The sequence below is a fragment of the Colias philodice genome, chromosome 27 (assembly GCF_061535455.1).
Source record: "Colias philodice isolate Cphi_HAF_F1 chromosome 27, ilColPhil1 Martin Lab GWU primary, whole genome shotgun sequence".
NCBI classification, from domain to species: Eukaryota; Metazoa; Arthropoda; class Insecta; order Lepidoptera; family Pieridae; genus Colias; species Colias philodice.
Genome location: NC_143112.1, coordinates 1,758,370 through 1,776,664, shown reverse-complemented (window position 1 = coordinate 1,776,664; position 18,295 = coordinate 1,758,370). Strand labels below are relative to the sequence as shown.

The 18,295-nt window shown below is 33.4% G+C and overlaps 4 protein-coding genes across 4 annotated transcripts; 1 reads left to right on the top strand and 3 right to left on the bottom strand.

The window, feature by feature from the left end:
* Positions 1–249: 249 nt before the first annotated feature.
* LOC149476505 (uncharacterized) lies at positions 250–5,219 on the top strand. Its single transcript, XM_089711731.1, has 6 exons — positions 250–367; positions 1,051–1,103; positions 1,214–2,068; positions 2,211–2,352; positions 2,727–2,861; positions 4,629–5,219. The coding sequence occupies exons 1-6, from the start codon at positions 356–358 to the stop codon at positions 4,743–4,745; spliced, it is 1,314 nt and encodes a 437-aa protein (XP_089567857.1). The 5' UTR covers positions 250–355; the 3' UTR covers positions 4,746–5,219.
* Positions 5,220–7,452: 2,233 nt separating this feature from the next.
* Positions 7,453–10,442, bottom strand: LOC149476504 (uncharacterized). The gene is made up of 6 exons (XM_089711842.1): positions 10,316–10,442; positions 9,914–9,966; positions 8,935–9,801; positions 8,455–8,596; positions 8,121–8,255; positions 7,453–7,634 (listed from the first exon to the last, which is right to left on the bottom strand). Exons 1-6 carry the CDS (start codon positions 10,325–10,327, stop codon positions 7,518–7,520), a joined length of 1,326 nt encoding a protein of 441 aa, XP_089567968.1. The 5' UTR covers positions 10,328–10,442; the 3' UTR covers positions 7,453–7,517.
* An 850-nt stretch (positions 10,443–11,292) lies between these two features.
* On the bottom strand, positions 11,293–13,923 carry LOC149476503 (uncharacterized). Its single transcript, XM_089711848.1, has 8 exons — positions 13,880–13,923; positions 13,428–13,541; positions 12,849–13,089; positions 12,216–12,652; positions 12,088–12,137; positions 11,906–12,005; positions 11,675–11,742; positions 11,293–11,419 (listed from the first exon to the last, which is right to left on the bottom strand). The coding sequence occupies exons 1-8, from the start codon at positions 13,883–13,885 to the stop codon at positions 11,401–11,403; spliced, it is 1,035 nt and encodes a 344-aa protein (XP_089567974.1). The 5' UTR covers positions 13,886–13,923; the 3' UTR covers positions 11,293–11,400.
* Positions 13,924–15,521: 1,598 nt separating this feature from the next.
* LOC149476502 (uncharacterized) lies at positions 15,522–18,174 on the bottom strand. The gene is made up of 6 exons (XM_089711959.1): positions 18,150–18,174; positions 17,965–18,026; positions 17,520–17,648; positions 16,783–16,876; positions 16,307–16,441; positions 15,522–15,866 (listed from the first exon to the last, which is right to left on the bottom strand). Exons 1-6 carry the CDS (start codon positions 18,153–18,155, stop codon positions 15,645–15,647), a joined length of 648 nt encoding a protein of 215 aa, XP_089568085.1. The 5' UTR covers positions 18,156–18,174; the 3' UTR covers positions 15,522–15,644.
* Positions 18,175–18,295: the final 121 nt, after the last annotated feature.

Genomic DNA, 18,295 nt, shown 5'->3' with positions numbered 1-18,295 from the left:
CGAAGGTCCAAATAACAATATGCAATGCCGATCTGGAGTTAACATTCGATTTCATTTGACAATAGATTTAGAGCAAGTGTAGCCTATTGTAACCATCTTCAGAAATAGATGAAACATTTTGTACTTTAAGTCAAAGGAATAGAGATCAAATTCTGTTAATTTTTTGGTATAACGTATTGGTGGTAGAATGGTAGTGTTAACTATAAATACTTGGTTGGTTTGGTGGTGATACCATTCGGATATTGACTTGTGAATCTTCAAGTACAAAACAAAATTTAAACGAAATTTGTGTTCTTAATTTGAATCGATAAAATCGATTTTGCTTTTTTTTCAGGTTGACAACGCAACGGTCAAAATGAAAATTAAAGTAAGTGACATATTAATTAATAGGTGATTAATTACTAAAACAAAGGTGTTATTAATTTGAATAAAGGTTGTTGAAATTTAATAAAAAAACTAGCACAGTTAGCAGAAAAATACCACCTCTGCATTAACCATTAATAACATTATAAATTAAAAATAGTTTTTGAGACATTACATAATTTTTTGGACTTTCTTTTTACTCTATAGTTCAGTGGTAAGCGTTTACAAGGATAAGTAAGCGAATTCGAAACCTTACTAAAAATCTCAATCGAGCAAAAAATATACGTAGGCATAACAAAAATTCATTAACGAAATTAGACCAGACATGCGAGTTTAATTTTACATGCAATTTAATCCACAGTATCACAGACTAATAATAATATACTACGTATACAAACAGTATATTTTTTAACACGCTAATTAATATACCTGTATGTTTGTATGTGACCGTCTCCTTTACAGGCGATTTCGACCCACTTTAAACGGACAGATTTGAACCAAATTTTGTACCTTTATCAAGAGTCGTTAACAATACAATAATTTAATCCGTGTATCTTATGAAGCTTTACTAACTTAGCTTTACTTTTTAACTTAGTTTTTTTTTTACTTAAGCCTTACTACTTAACTACTCTATTAATCAAATTATCATAAAATATGAACACAAGATAAACTTAAGAACTTTTTCAGATATTCATTGCTGTAAGCATGGTTGCCTGCGTGTTGGCTGAACCTCCTGTAGGGTATGTTATTTTATTATACTTAAATTGTATGTTAGTTATATCCATAACATGTGGATTCTAATAATCTATTAAAGGTTAAAAAAGACTAACACCTTTATTACATTTTGCAGAGATTCATATTCCTACGCTGATCACTCAAGTCAACGATCGCTGTCAACTCAATATGGCGCTCCGGCTTTTGGATCTCGTTCCTTCAATCAAGGATACTCACAACCATCGGAAGAGTATGGCGTTCCACCACTACGTTCCACTCAGACACGTTCAAACATCGGAGTTTCCCAACAATATGGAACACCAAAGGAAAGAACCACGCTATCACAGAGCGCTCCCGCAGTTCGTGGTCAATTTGACTCTGCACGCGACATTTCTCGTCAGTACATACCAACTGCACGCTCACAAGGCTTCAATTCCCAATTCAGTGCTAGAAACACCCAAGAATTGTCGCAACAATACGGTGCTCCTGAAGCTAGAAATTTAATTAACAAAAATGTGGAAGAACCAACTCAGGAATATGGCGTTCCTGCATTGAGAAGTTTGTCCGATACAATAACAATTCCTGGCATTCCATCCGATTCTTATGGCGCTCCACTACAAAGGTCTCAAGATATTCCTTCTGAACAGTACGGCGTTCCTGGACGAAGCTTTGGCTCGAATAAAACTCCAAACTTCCGATCTTCTGTTTCCCAAACATATGGCGCTCCTCGTTCTAACTATGCGGCTTCTACAAGATACAATTCATTCAATGCTCGATCTCAAAGCCTCAAAATTTCAGACACATATGGTGCTCCTGCCAGATCTTTGTCCACTCAATACGGTGCGCCAAGTACTAATTTCAGAGCATCTTCTTACCAAAAGAGCCCTTCTGAAACATACGGAGCTCCCAATGAAAGATCTTTGAGCTCTGAATACGGAGCGCCGAGTGGTTTAAACACCAATGCATTTGTTTCATCATACGAATCTGCTAGGTAAATAATAATTTGATACTTATTTACGTGATAACATCTAAAGAAAATTAGATTTCATCGCGTATAAGTTTGCTCAAAAAATGACTTATCACATTATATTTGTGAACATTGCTTTTTTTTAATTCCTGGTTTTTGTTATAAGGTCCTCTCCGTCCACCAAGTATGGTCCACCAGCTCGCGAAGCCATGCCTTCAGACCAATATGGAGTTCCAGAATTGAATTCACTTCTCTCTAGTCAAGGATACAGCGCTGCACGGAATGCAATTGATGAATTGCTAAACCAGGTCTGATCACCGGAATTATCTATACTAACTATACTATACTAATACTAATATTATAAAGCTGAAGAGTTTGTTTGTTTGAACGCGATAATCTCAGGAAGTACTAATCTGATTTGCAAAATTCTTTCGGTGTTAGATAGCCCATTTATCGAGGAAGGCTATAGGCTATATAGCTATGCGGGTGAAACCACGAAGCGCAGCTAGTTGTAGATACATGTACTATTGTCTATTTCATGTATGAAACGTAACCTAAATAAAAGAATAGCATTATTGGACAATTTTCTTATTCCAAACTAATCATTTGATCGTTAATATATATGTAATAACGTCGCGGTCGGTAACATCTTTTTTACTAATTTTACTGTTTTATATCACAGGAGCCAGCTAGCTATGACTTCGGTTACAAAGTGAATGATTTAGAAAGTGGGAGTGACTTCGGTCACACGGAGACGAGGCAAGATAACAGAGCTGAAGGTTCCTACTTTGTGGTGTTGCCTGATGGTTCAAAACAGGTAAATGAAGAATATAATATTTTATTTTATTTTATTGGTAATAGGGAAGCGCTTGACCAAAATCTCGCCTGATGTTAAGCTGAGATGTGGTCTAATATGGAACGCGCTTCCCTAGAAAGTACCTGTTCACTCTACGCTTGAATGATAGACGAATAATGATAGACTAATAGACATGTCCCTTAACACGTTCGCTGCGGCACAGATATATCTGTACTTTCCATTACTGCGTTACGGGTCGTTTTAAACCTTGTCCTATACCAGAGATTGTGGCGGCACGAGGCATATTAAACCCCACCGCCCGTAGGAGACCAAAATCCTTTTTTTGGCGCCAAATAAGACAAAGTGTGCGGCTTTTGTCGTGATTATTATTAACAATGAGTTCATTAACCTAAATCTACCGCCGCCCGTGGTTAGATTAGTTAGTTTAGATTCTATGGGTAAAATAAAATGTGGGGTCTGATGTACCCCATACCGCACTGAACAATAGCAGTTTTTCATATAATTTAGTGATGGGAAAAGAAATATCGATTTTATTTAATTGTATTTATTTATCAAACTTATGGATGTTTTTTATTAAAACAGGCCAAACCAGAATATTGTTTGTAACCAGTGCATTCTGTGAGAATTTCCTTTACTTTTTTTGTCGGCCTCACGACTTGTTAAGAAGATGCGGAGTTTTTCGTAACATCCTACACATCTCCTCTTCTTTGATCCCTTTAAGAGATGATGTGCCTTGTTTGTTGGCTTGTTGACTTGGGCAAGAGTTAAATTTTGATGAGCCATACACCGATTACCGGGTGTTTTGGATTTGCCGCTAGTTGATTCAATGAACAAACACACTAATAGTAATCATGATTATCAACCTATTTGAAGGAAGTTACTCAACATGTCACATTCACGTTTCTATTAACGATATTTATTATAACGAGTAGTTTGAAAATTAGGTACCTGTATCCACATTCAAGTCCTTCTTTGTAAAAGCTTCAATAAGTTGTTCCACAAATAGTCTCGAATGCGTTGCACAACACTAACCGCGTGAAGCTAGCTTAGGGTGCGGTACGAGGTGCGCGGTGGTACGAGGTGTTCGCAACCTCGTTCCGCACTGTGTTAGAATTTTTGTTTGTTCAGTGCGGCACGAGGTCTAAGAAACCCGGTATTAAGGTCGGTATACCATTGAACTAGGAATCAATAGCACATCTCAGATATATAGATATCACTTTCCTACACTGAACCAGATGGAAGTTATGCCTCCCGCACGACAGAGAAGTTTAAGTTTTTTCCTACCGCTATAACGACGAGACACGGACAGGGTGTTTCAAGCCCTGTTTCGCAGCGAACGTGTTAAGTCTTTAGTTAACCCATAAATCAGCAAGAATAACTCATACTGTTTGTAGAAAATCGTTTCGCTTATTGAATGTTTTGCTGCTTTTTCTTCAATCATTTCAGTTAATTTATAAAGTGACGTGTATTCATGTAAAGATAAAAAAATCAATCTAAACAGAAAATACTAATACAATACGTAATATAGAAGAAGTAGCTTTATCACTCTGATCGATATAATTTACTGTCAAAGCTTCTTTTGCATGTTTAATTTTATTGAGCAACTATGGAGTTTCTTGCCGGTTCTTCTCCATAGATACTGCTATCCGAATCGGTGGTAATTGTTAAAAATATGTATTGACGATTCTAAAGTGCTTCTAAAAGAAGTCTAATTGAATAAATAAATGTTTGAGTTTGAGTTTGAAATGAAGGTTTTATTTTTTCCAGGTGGTAGAATACGAAGCAGATGAGCGTGGCTTCAAGCCCAGGATCTCAGTGGAGCCACCTGTAGGCCAGGGCTATGATGACAACGCGGCAGACCTCGCCAGATCGGGACCCTATTAATTAAGAATGCAACGGATCATGATAACTACAATTTCAATTGAATTATAAATATAACCAAAATGATCAGATGATCCTCAATTTGACTGTAAATCGAAGCTGAATAATTGTGATATGTGATTTTTATTAAATTTTGTTTTGCGTTGAATTTAATATTAAATGTTTTGGTTGAATTGCGACCGATCTCAATTTAAATTTGCATTTCTATTATCTTTATAAATACTTCACTGAATTTCCTGTATTCTTGTTAATTAGTCAACGCGACATTTGCTTATTATAAAATTGTTTATGAGAACATTTGTAATTTTGTTTATATATTTAAGTATTCAATTGAATTTTGATTGACGGACAAATGTATTTGTAAAATACTCTAATTATTTATTTCTAGCAATAAAAAATGTAAAAAAAAACATAGCTCTTAAGCTCTTATGCTTGTGATGTAGTTTGTAAACAGTGCCATTAAATGTTTATAAAATATTTATTGCATTTTATTTTTACAGAAATAATTACCTAAACTCGCAATTATGATCCTCATTAATTTTACTGATATTTTTCTACTTTTGTTATTAATAATAGACTGTAAAGGTAAATATCAACAAAATAGTAAATTCTTAACTTACATAAATTAAAAAGAGCAAGAAGCACAGGCCACAGAGTTTTCCAGTAATGGGGGATAAGTAATATGAAGGCCTATAGTTTTATTGCTTACTATCAATATAATAATATGAATATATAAAAACTATTCTAACTATCCAAGCTGTTTATCAAGCATAAAATTCGGTTCAGCAGTTTTTGCGTGAAGGAGTAACAATTAAAACAAACATGTAAACTTTCGCATTTATATAAAGTAGGATAATAAGCATAATATGTTACTTACCACATTCAACAGTTCTCATAATAAATATGCCGTGCTATAATTAAAATTTAAAACAATATAATGTTTATCATTTTTATTTTATTTTATTTAACACTAGCGGTCCGCCCCGGCTTCGCCCGTGGTACATTTTTACGTTTTCTCTCCATAAGAACCATCCTCGTACTTCAAGGAATATAATAAAAAAAGAATTATCGAAATCGGTTCAGCCATTCTCGAGTTATGCGCTTACCAACACATTTTGCGATTCATTTTTATATATAAGATAAATAAATACCCATCACAATTATAATACTCATCATCTGACTTTACCTATCACTTTTGATTCTAATTTCTCTCACACAAATCATCAATAATAACTGTGAATAATAAGTATCAAGAAGTAAATTATGTTTTTGTTTTTATACTAAAATCAAAATTAAATAATTTTTTTTTGTAATTGATAGAGCAAATCGGGAGCAATTTTTTTTGGAATTGCACGCCTCTTAAGCGAAGCGTTGAGGTGGGTACTACTGTCACTTCGCGCAAAACATCTGATTTTTCAAACTTAAAATGTCTTTATGTATCATACATTGCACTTATAAGATAATACATACACACACATCTTAAGAAAAAACACTATTTTTAACATTCATGATATTTTTGATGTCATTTTTGTTATTTAAACTAGTTAAAAAACAGTTTAAAAAAGTTCTGTCTTGGACGTCCGTGTGTCTGTATGTGCGGAGGATTTTCTTGTTAACACGATAGCGACCGAAATACTTTACTAATCGAGTCTTCTTTTTTCTCTTACGCTTGAGTATGCTCAGGAATAGAACCCTTTCATTTTTCAGGGTCTGATTCGATGTGGTTTAATTGTTATTAAATAAACAAAAACAATAATTAATAAATAATTATTAAAAAAAAATTATGAGGCGTGCGTGCACTTTTGGATTTTCCAAACTATTTTTTTTATGATTAAGTGAATATTTTTCATTCTATAGGGAAATCAAGTTTTCAGTATTTGGATTTTTTAAAAAATTAATTATAAATACTTAAACTAATAATTATAGAAGAAGAATAAATATAGAAGTGGAGCAATTACTGATTCTGATGGAGCATTTAAGGAGCAATTTTTTGAGATATTAATAATTAAAAAAAAAAACTTTCCGCGCTAACTTCCTTCCGGTATTAAAGTTTATGAAAATATATGAAAAAATTGGTTTGTGGAAATATATTGTAGTTTTAATCTGAATTATTTAACGTAACAGTAGTTCCTGAGATTAGCGCGTTCAAACAAACAAACAAACTCTTCAGCTTAATAATATTAAAGTATAGATATAGATTAATGCATAACAGCATTTTCAAAGAGTATTTAGTTATTAATCTAAGTATAAAAAGACATATTATTTATTTCAAACTAGTTGTGCCCCGCGGTTTCACCTGCGTGGTTCCGCTCCTGTTGGTCAGCGTGATGATATTATATAGCCTATGCCCCTATAGAATTCCTCGATAAAATGGGCTTCCTAACACCGAAATAATTTTTCAAATCGGACCTGGTTCCTGAGATTAGCGTGTTCAAAAAAACAAACAAATTCTTCAGCTCTATAATAATATGATTAGGATAGATATAAATTATTAATTGATTCCAATGGCTTTAATTTTAAATTATCCTAAAATGTACTTTGATTTTTTGTTTCTTTCACTGAGCGATTTAAAGAAAAATCTCTGTTGTGTAAAACATTTCATCAAAAATTTCAAATCCAGCATGTCAGCAGATATAAAGATTTAAAATTCGCATATTTTCCACGGATAACTGGCTTAAAACAACAAAAATCAGAGGCAAACAAATACAGATCATTTGTTTATATATTTATTTAATAATTATCTACATTATGAGCATTACAGTGGAATACATTCAACTAATAGGGTCCGGATCTGGCGAGGTCTGCCGCGTTGTCATCATAGCCTGTGCCCTCTGCTGGTTCCACTGAGATCCTGGGCTTGAAGCCATGCTCGTCTGCTTCGTATTCTACCACCTGAAAAAAATAAAAATAAATGTGTGCGTGTACTAGTGTACACACGTAAGAAGTGAAACTTCTTTATGACCTTATTTTTCAAAAAATAATTTACTACATATATGCAACTTTACAGGAATACGTCGAATCACGCGTGGTAGGGATAAGAAAAAGATGTCGCGTAACGGAAAAATGTCACGCGTAACGAAAAAATGTTACACTAATTTTTTTTCCAACCCCGATAAAAAAGTTTCACTCCAATAATTACAGTTAAAAAATTACATTTTAATATGCAAAGCTCATAAAAGAAATGAAAATATTGAGATTTGTTTATTTTTTATAGCAGGATATTTAAAAAACGGAATATAGGCACATAGTTTTTTGTTTTTCGGTGGGGATAAGTTAGTCAGTCACAAGTACCTAAGCGCAACGTTTTTCTATGAAACTGTCTACCTTTAGTACAATTAACTTTATCGACCAGCCTATCAACCAGTTTTTTTCCCTTACCTGTTTAGAACCATCAGGCAACACCACAAAGTAGGAACCTTCAGCTTTGTTATCTTGCCTCGTCTCCGTATGGCCAAAGTCACTTCCACTTTCCAAATCATTCACTTTGTAACCGAAGTCATAGCTAGCTGGCTCCTGTTATATAAAACAATTTATTGTAAGAACGTCTTCAGATTACTTACACAAATTTAAAAGTACAAGACGTGAAGGACGCGGGTTCGAATACCGCCTCAGGATCGATTTTTTTCTATTCTACTTATATAAATTTATATTTCGCATTTGAATGCCATAAAACCAAAAATATCAAATTCAACAATAGTGCTTCTAAACAAACCTGGTTTAATAATTCATCGAGAGCATTTCGTGCGTAATTGTATCCTTGGGAAGACAGAATTGAATTTAGTTCTGGAACTCCATATTGGTCAGAAGGCATCGCTTCGCGAGCTGGTGGACCATACTTGTCAGACGGCGAGGACCTTATAATAAAAAGAATGGATAAATAAATATGCAATAAAAGCACAAGCATGTAATACTTAATCATGTATGAAATTACTAGATTTCCGCCCGCGGCTTCGCCCGCGTTTGCAAAGGAAAACCCGCATAGTTCCCGTTCCCGTGGGATTTCCGGGATAAAAACTATCCTATGTGTTAATCCAAATTACCCTCTATATGTGTGCTAAATTTCATTGTAATCGGTTCAGTAGTTTTTACGTGAAAGAGTAACAAACATCCATACATCCATACATCCATACATCCATACATCCATACATCCTTACAAACTTTCGCCTTTATAATATTTATTAGATTCTCTTACCTAGCAGACTCGTATACATCAGAAGAAACAAAAGCATTGGCGTTCAAGCCCCCGCTAGGTGCTGCGTATTCAGAGCTCAAAGATCTTTCATTGGGAGCTCCGTATGTATCAGAAGGGCTCTTTTGGTAAGAAGATGCTCTGAAATTAGTACTTGGCGCACCGTATTGAGTGGACAAAGATCTGGCAGGAGCACCATATGTGTCTGAAATTTTGCGGCTTTGAGATCGGGCGTTAAATGAATTGTATCTTGAAGAGGCCGCATAGTTAGAACGAGGAGCGCCATATGTTTGGGAAACAGAAGATCGGAAGTTTGGAGTTTTATTCGAGCCAAAGCTTCGTCCAGGAACGCCGTACTGTTCAGAAGGAATATCTTGAGACCTTTGTAGTGGAGCGCCGTAAGAATCGGAAGGTATGCCAGGAACTGTAATAGTATCGGACAAACTTCTCAATGCAGGAACGCCATATTCCTGAGTCAGTTCTTCCACATTATTGTTATGTAGATTTCTAGCCTCAGGAGCACCGTATTGTTGGGACAATTGGGTATTTCTTACACTGAATTGGGAATTGAAGCCTTGTGAGCGTGCAGTTGGTATATACTGACGAGAAATGTCGCGTGCAGCGTCAAATTGACCCCGAACCGCGGGTGCTCCATATTCCTGTGATAGCGTGGTTCTTTCCTTTGGTGTTCCATATTGTTGGGAAACTCCGACGTTTGAACGTGACTGAGTGGAACGTAGTGCTGGAACGCCATACTCTTCCGATGGTTGTGCGTATCCTTGATTGAAGGAACGAGATCCGAAAGCTGGAGCACCATATTGAGTTGAGAGCGATCGTTGACTTGGGTGATCAGCGTAGGAATATGAATCCCTGCAAACAAATAATGTATTGTAAATTGAAAACACAAACACTAATAATTATTTAAAACAAATAGCTTTAGTTTTCTAATCCCTTCTTTTTAATTATAGGAAAAATAACATACCCCACAGGAGGTTCAGCCAACACGCAGGTAATTACGCTGACTGCAATCAGTATCTACATACAAAGGAAGTATGGATTAAATTACTTTTCTACTTCAGGGGCATTTTTTTATGTTTATGAAATTCCGATGCCTTTAAAAGTTCGCATTTTTTACGAAAGGAATTTTTAGGAAGTATCATGTCATATATTAAGTATTAACGCATTGCCCGCAAAGGAACAATATTTATTTTGCCAGAGTAACATTATGAGATGCTTTACAATTTCTACATTTTTTTTTATAGTAGAGTGCGGGCAAGTGGGCAAGTGGAGCGCCTGATCGAAAGCGAGTCCACCGCCCATATTCTACGGGCTTCTGCAGATGCGTTGCAGATTTTTTGAGAGCCATATTTTTTTAATTACGCACCTTCATTGCCATGACGATTATTTTCCACTTGAAAAATATTTCTGCCCAAAAAATAGCTTTACAATGGTAGAAAAAGTTATTTAAGTTAATATTCAGGATCAGCCAAATCTTTAAAGGTACTTGAAGACAAGCCAATACCTGAATGGTATCATCACCACACTCTCAACTATTTATAGTATTTGATTTTACTATCCTACCACCAACATTGTAAACTATCTTTAAACTTTCAAGTATAGTATTTTGAGCTTTATCTGATTGGAATAGAGAAGAATGTGCCTTGACTATTGTTATATTCACCATTACAATAGACGACACTTGCTCTTGATTTGGGCCTTCATTAAGCACGACTTGTGATTTATTTTTGCAAATCTATACAATTAAATAGCCTCAGATTGTTTAACACTTAATACGTGTTTTAATGAAATTCACTATCTGAATTTTAAACAACGTATTAACAAATTAATTCATTAAATATGTATTGTAAAGTTAGTAATTTCTAAATTGCGTATGCAAAACTTTTAGTTTCATTGAGCATAATAGATACTAAATTCAATAGAACGAAATTAAAATGAACTGTTGTTTTCAGCGATACTAAGGTACTTACTACTTATAAAATATTATCTAAGAAGTGTGTAGGTCTTTTTCTCCCACATAGCATTATGTACATCACAGTAAGTATTTTTAGTGCAGTAAAGATAAACTGAAATTATTGAAAAGATAATAAAGTCGACGTAGTTGTCTCTCTTTTAAAACTTGAAAGTACTTCGGAACTTAAAAAAGAGACCAATTGATAAAATCCGTATTGAGATAGAAAAAGCAATCGGTAAATATGTGAATAAAGTGTGAATAATCTTTAAATTACAAGAAAGTTATTTTATAAAGCTTTGGAGCTTTTGTTTAATAAGCTTTGGATTCATTGATTCATTTTCTCTATAAAATTAAAACCAAAAAATAAACGCATTGTAATAAAACAAATATTATTTGCCAATATATTTATTTATACATAATTTTTACATTTAACATGATTCAACGCTTAGTCGTACTAATACTCATAATTCAAACGTAGGTATTAACTTCTCTAATGCTTAGTGTATCCTTGCGGGCCTGGAAAATAAAAGAAAAAAATATTTATTACTGAATGAATTGGTAAGTGGTAACTTATAAACTCAAACTCAAACATTTATTTATTCAATTAGACTTCTTCTAGAAGCACTTTTGAATCGTCATTACAATTTTTTTAATTTACCACTATATTAGATTCTATTTTTACCACTATACTTTTAATTATTGTTTCAAATTATTATTCTGATGTTAGATATAAAAATAAAATCATTTAATTAAATTTTTGTAAACTTTTACCTGAATTTGGGGGAAAAACGACGCCTTCTTGCTTCGTTGGTGCTTACAAACGAGTCTACTTGAGGGAACTGAAAATATTTAATATTATTTATTATTATCATGAATACGATAGAATAATTTCATTAAATATTGTAGCTTTGATTCTTTCATACATATTTCTTACGTATTTACGGACTAATAAATAAATAGAGTTAAGTATTGAATTTATTATCAAAAGCAGGGTTGATTTACCTCAGCAGATGCTTTAGCCAAATCTTCTTTAGGTGGTCCGTATTCCCTGAAGCCGGGTGGTCCGTATTCAAGAAAACCTTCAGGTACTTGTTGTAAGGATCTGTTAAAATATGCATTTCAAATGAGTAAAAAAATATTTTCAATAGTCTATTAAAAGAGGGAAAAAGGGCTTAATATTTTACCCAGAGTTTTCTAAAATTGCTGCATCAACTTGAGCTTGCGCTAACTCCACCTAAAAGTTAAAAAATAAATCATTAATTATCTCTCAATATACTGTTACATCTTTCGTTTGAGTCTTCATTTATGTTACCTGTTGAATTCCATTCTCCAAGTAAGCCAATGCATCAGGGATGTTCTGCGCTGACTGTTCAACATTTTTTACCTCCTGTTCGACTTCCTGTACTTCAGCTACCACCTGCTCCAGCTTCTGTACTTCGGCTTCAATGACTTGTTCGAATTTTTGTACAGAATCCACTTCAATTATGGGAAAGCTAGCTTCAGTAACTGGGCTCTCTGTTTCACTGTTCACAATGAATTCTTGGCTAACGCTTTGAATAGAATTAGCTGAACCATCAGAGTCTTGAACGTTAGAACTGGTTGATGCTTCTACGTTCTCAGTAACATCCAATTCAGTAACAGATTGGACCTCGCTGGCCGGTTCCACGATGACTATTGGAACAACAGCTTCTAAAGTAGTAGCTTGTTCTTGAGATTCCGTGACAGCTTCTTCAACGGACGCGACTACAGCTAAATAAAAATCATATCATGAACAAAATGTTATTTAATTAATACTTCTGAAATTCATAATTTAAAGAATGGATATGAGTTTGATATAATATATATTTTATAACACGATCAATCAGTAGCTTTGCAGACAGTTTATAATGTTTATGCTTTATAATTTCTTACGAACTTTCGAAAACATTTATAGCATCTATTTTACCTTCATTTAAATTAACAGATTCTTCAACAGCAGCGGCTACATCCTGTTTAATTTCGTAATTCTCTTGTTCCTGTTTGATTTCATTGAAGTCTTGTTCAATAGCCACATCAGGAAGGCTTTGTTTAATGAGATCCTGGGATACCTCAGCGACCTTTGGTGGACCGTATTCACGTAATGCTTCGGAGCCTGATGCTTCTGATCCTTGGAGGATGACGTCTTTTAGCGGATTATCTGCTGGTTTCTATAAATAATTATATATTGTCTTTAACGACCTGTTTAATTTAATAGCTTTGAAAATATGTTTTACGAATGTTCCTAAAAGAAGTCCTCAATTATTAATAGCGTGTTTTTGTATAAAACTTTTTCATTGTACGATCGAAAAACGTTATATTGTGCATCAATAAATTCACTTCACTACCTATCTCTTCTACGCTTCCTATAATATCTACTACGGTTTAAATGTTAAGATCTTATATTAACGACGTTTGTTTCTATTCAAAGCTACGATACTTATTAGTTATTACGTTCTTAGTACGATTTCTGTTTAAAATGATATCAAGTACTATTGATGATATATACCTGTTCAGCTGGGAGGAAGAAAGCTGGTCCTTCTGGTCTCCAGCCACTTGGCAAATAGGGTCCAGAACCGCGGGCTGCTGCTGAGCCTAAAGCAAGGATTACTAAAGCCAAGACCTGGAATAAAATAAGCATTATAATTGTATGATGTCTTAGATGGTACTTCAAGTATAAAGTATGATTGTATGATCTATTTCTGTCGATAGTTGAGGTTTAACTGAGCAATTGATTGGTAATTTATTTATTTATTGTAGATAGGGAAGCGCTTGACCACAATCTCGCCTGATGGAAAGCTAAGATGTGATCTAAGATTCATAAATTAATTTAGATATAGTGCAAAATTAAAGTAATTTTCGTAGTAATTTACGTTATTGATCGAATTTCAAAAAGAGAATTAATTAAGTTTTAGTAATAGAATTTTTCGAACAAAAATTTTAATAAATTTAAAACTGTACCTTCATGTTTCCTTAGTTACTGAGATCCTGTGAACGGTGATAGGAATGATGGCTATTCAATGATTTATCTCCGTTTTATACTCGACTTAATCGATTAAAATTAAACACACAAGCTCATCAAATATTTGTTAAATCTAATTAACTTGTGCAATGCGAATATGGAACTCAAATTCAAGGTCTTGGTAAGGGCGTGGTGTGAATTATTTTGATAGGGATTTTTTTTTAAACTAATCAAGTGGTAATAAGATAAGGTGAAGGTAAGGTAAAATAAGGTGAAGAATATAATAATTTTCTTTTTTTTGTAATTTCATTTTTTGTGTCTTCGAAAACATACTCTGCTTAAAGTTAAAGTACCTACCTGTGTAAATTTATCAACGGTTGTAATTTATACATTTTACTTTTAAAATGTTTAATTGTAATTTTCCAAACAGGCAAATCCAACAAATCAAAAATCTTCAAAATTCGCTTAGTGGTGTTACTAACCCGACTTTCTTTTATATTTATGTACTACCTATAGGTATTATTTATACATTTTATCTATACCAAAATTTAAACAGCTTAGTGTGACTGCACTGTGAGTTTCTTGACAGAAAGATACACTGATGCGTAGAAGAGTGCATTTCATTCTGAAGTCATTATTTGAGCCAAAGATCATGCGTTTAGTGTATACCTACCAAAGTGTATACGTTTAAACTTTAAATATTTAAATAATAGATATATTATTATTAATATATTTATTTTCAAAAAGATGAAACAAAAGCTACTTTTATAAGTCAGTTATTCGGTATTTTCTAGGAAAATATCGATGACGATGATGATTTAATTTTCATAGAGATCCATAGATAGAGACTACTTAATATTTTCTGTGAAGAATCACAGGGTACACTTAAACCAAGTTTTATTATATTATCCAAGGAAAATTATATTCTTTAGAATTGTTGGGCGTTTAATTATCAATCGACCATAATACATAGTCATATCAATTGAGTTTTACTTTTATTTTGTTAAGAAAATACAACAAAAAAGAAAAACGTTATTGCAATGAAATTTCTATACAAAAGAAGATGTAAGTAAGTAGTATAAAAATATAATGGTGACTTATTTATATTGTAACCCAATTTGTAAAATAGACAGTTATTTTAATTCTTCGTTAATTGTTAAAATGTTAGCCTTCATTATTCAAGAGCACATCGATTTCAGATGACGTTTATTTAAAATCAATATTTGTCAATTAACAATTTGCCCACGCTCTAATTACTTGAGGACTAATTAATTACGTAATACTTAATAAGTAGTATAAATAGGTTATGTGATTTAATAGGCTTCGAGGGTACCACTCCGTCTAGCGGAAAGCAAATTTTATTACAAAAAATAAATAACAAAAACAGTAAGTACATAATATTATACCTATTTAAGTTGGAATAGGTAATATGAATCGATTTAAAAATAGGTTCATGATGTCCATTGATTTTTATTTTATTATATTCATTTTGATTTGTCACAGTGAAATACAATTATAAATTTTCTACTCCTAGATATCTTAGGGGGCGTTCGTAAATAACGTGAGGTGTTTTTTTTTTATTTTTCAAAATATATAGGAATGCACAGTAAGTACCTATGTGACTGAAGGAAAACACACAACCTTTTAAATAAATATTTATTTGAATAAAGTTACACATCAATTTAAATAAAGATGAATACAATTATTGTATTGTTTTAAAATTCAAAAAATAAACTTCACAAGTAAAACGTATACCGGAATGAGTCAGTAACCGCTACGCGCGTTGCCATGGTTACCTAGACCGCCATTAAAGCCGTTACCATGGTTACCGAAATTGTTTTCATGATGGCCGCTTCCGCCATGATAGCCGTTGTCATGGTTACCGCGGCTGCTTGCATTAGCGTCATAACCACGAGTAAGGTCTTCAGTTTCTTCGTAAGATATTTGAGGCTTGAATCCACGCTCATCTGCCTTGTAACTTACGGTCTGTAAATAAATATAGGCACTTATGTACACAATTGAAACATTTATTCAATCAACCACCTAGGTTTTCTTCACGCAAAACACAAAAAAATGTGATTGGAGAGATATAAGACCTAAGACAATTTTTTTTGGTCGTGTACCTACCCACTAAGTTAGAAATACATATGTATAAAAAAGGTCCGCGCATAGTGTTCGATTACTTGGATTTAAATACATTTAAATGTGTGCTAGCAAAACATTAAAAGATGAGTTTTATTTATGTGTCCTATCCTCATCCTAATTCTACCATCCTTACTTCCATGATATATCATGTATGATAAAACATTTGTATCTTATTAGTGGGTTACAATGGAGCGATTTTATGTTACTGATGACTGTATTATATTTTATGGCGAAAATGTAAAAATAACTTATCTACACAAGTTATTTTTAGTGGATATTACCTGTTTCCTACCATCAGGCAACACCACATGATACTCGCCACGAGCAGTTTCTTCTTGCCTCTCTTCGTGGTGTCCAAAATCGGTGCCTTCGTTAAAATCGTTGACCATATATCCGAAATTGTAGTTAGCTGGCTCCTGAGTAGAAATTAGTATAAGTACTTCTATATTTTAAGTACCTACTATCTCATAAATAACACTTTTTAATAAAATGAGCAAAAAAAAATTAAGATAAATTTGGAATTTTTGTTTTTTAACTGTGAAAATAGTTTTTCAGAGTACTTGTACTAATTTTTTATCGACACCAGCTAAGATACTACGTCTTGAACCATTATTTGATCAAAGTAAAACATTATTTTTATTATATTGATGTTTTCTGTTTGTAAAAGAAAGATAAGTAAATCACTCCACAATTCTTATTAATTTTTTACATTAAAAATCTCCACAGTTTATGTTATTTTGACAAAAAAATAACTTACGCTGGATGCTTCAAAAGCGTCCCTTGCTATCCCGTTGTCATAACCATGTTCATGGCCTGTTGCGAATCTTGCTCCCGGGCGTTCAGGATTGTTTCTGAACAAAAAAATATATATATTTCTGATAACTAGTCTTAACTAAATAGTCTTTCCATTAAAAAAAATACATATTAAATATTTTACCCATGGAGACAAGTTTATGCTTTCAGCAATGGGCATGGGATATTATTAGATCTATCAGGACTGTTTGTTATCTATATGTATAATCTTATATATAAAATTCTCGTGTCACAATGTTAGTCTGCATACTCCTCCGAAACGGGTGGACCGATTCTCATGTTTTCTGTGCATATCGGGTAAGTCTGAGAATCGGACAACATCTATTTTTCATATGTACCACGGGCGAAGCCGGGGCGGACCGCTAGTAATATATAAAACTCAAAGGTGACTGATATAGTGATCTATCAACGCACAGCCCAAACCACTGGACTTATCGGACTGAAATTTGGCATGCAGGTAGATGATGTCATAACCTAGGCGTCCCCTAAGAAAGGATTTTAAGGATAGGTTTTATCCCGGAAATCCCACGGGAACGGGAACATTGCGGGTTTTTCTTTGAAAACGCGGGCGAAGCCGCGGGCGGAAAGCTAGTCTATTATATTTTTACATTTAAAAGAAATCTAATCATATTACGTTTAATCCAGGAATTACAAAAAAAAGTTATGTATGTTTGTATTTACCTCGCACTCGCAAAGCCGTGCCCATGTGGATTGTCTAGATTCCTTGCAGCTATAACTTGAGGTCCACCAGCCTGGAAGGAGGCTGGTCCTTGCGAATATCCAGATTTGCTGGACGGTGGGGGGAGGTAGCTAAAAACAATATTCAAAATATTATATTGAATAGTTAAATAATCACATTATGAACTATGTACTAAACATAGTACCTACTTGAAATAAAAAAGGCTATAAACATTATGGGGAATATTTTTTTTTCATAATACATAATATCTATGTAGGTATTAATAAACTTTTCTACATCAGATTATTTAAAAACTTGGCTCTGCCACATTTAAAGCCAAAAAAAATTTAAAGCGTGTATGTATCGTATGAGTATTAGGAATTAGACTAAAGGATCAAAATACCTTACATGATAATACAATAAAAAATATATAAAGTAGGTACATACCTTTTGGAAATTGGTGGCTCCGCTACTGCCGCCATAACAAAAATTGAAACTACGATGAAAACCTGTAAAATATTTAATTTCAAATTTGAATGAAAATAATTTATCTTTCGTTAAATTTAATTTTAATAATTTGTTATAACAATAAATATAATTTACTATTAGTTAATAAGAAAATATAAACCTACCTTCATGTTGAAAGAGAAACACAAAATGTGACTGATGTATGTATGTCACTCGGCTAAGCTTTTATACAAAGTTCAAAACGACGAGTAGGGGTTGAAAAATTAGCTGTCATTATACAATAATAGAGACGTCAAGTTTTGTTTCAAGG

Excerpts from the sequence above, each read along its gene's own strand:
- LOC149476505 (XM_089711731.1), top strand. Across the intron at positions 1,104-1,213 it reads TTGGCTGAACCTCCTGTAGG|AGATTCATATTCCTACGCTG; the intron begins GTATGTTATTTT and ends TACATTTTGCAG. Across the intron at positions 2,353-2,726 it reads TTGATGAATTGCTAAACCAG|GAGCCAGCTAGCTATGACTT; the intron begins GTCTGATCACCG and ends TTTATATCACAG.
- LOC149476504 (XM_089711842.1), bottom strand. Across the intron at positions 8,597-8,934 it reads GATGTATACGAGTCTGCTAG|GTCCTCGCCGTCTGACAAGT; the intron begins GTAAGAGAATCT and ends TTTTATTATAAG. Across the intron at positions 7,635-8,120 it reads TGCCTGATGGTTCTAAACAG|GTGGTAGAATACGAAGCAGA; the intron begins GTAAGGGAAAAA and ends TATTTTTTTCAG.
- LOC149476503 (XM_089711848.1), bottom strand. Across the intron at positions 12,138-12,215 it reads TGGAGAATGGAATTCAACAG|GTGGAGTTAGCGCAAGCTCA; the intron begins GTAACATAAATG and ends TTTAACTTTTAG. Across the intron at positions 12,006-12,087 it reads GCAATTTTAGAAAACTCTGG|ATCCTTACAACAAGTACCTG; the intron begins GTAAAATATTAA and ends ATATTTTAACAG.
- LOC149476502 (XM_089711959.1), bottom strand. Across the intron at positions 17,649-17,964 it reads GAGCCACCAATTTCCAAAAG|CTACCTCCCCCCACCGTCCA; the intron begins GTATGTACCTAC and ends TATTGTTTTTAG. Across the intron at positions 16,442-16,782 it reads ACGCTTTTGAAGCATCCAGC|GAGCCAGCTAACTACAATTT; the intron begins GTAAGTTATTTT and ends ATTTCTACTCAG.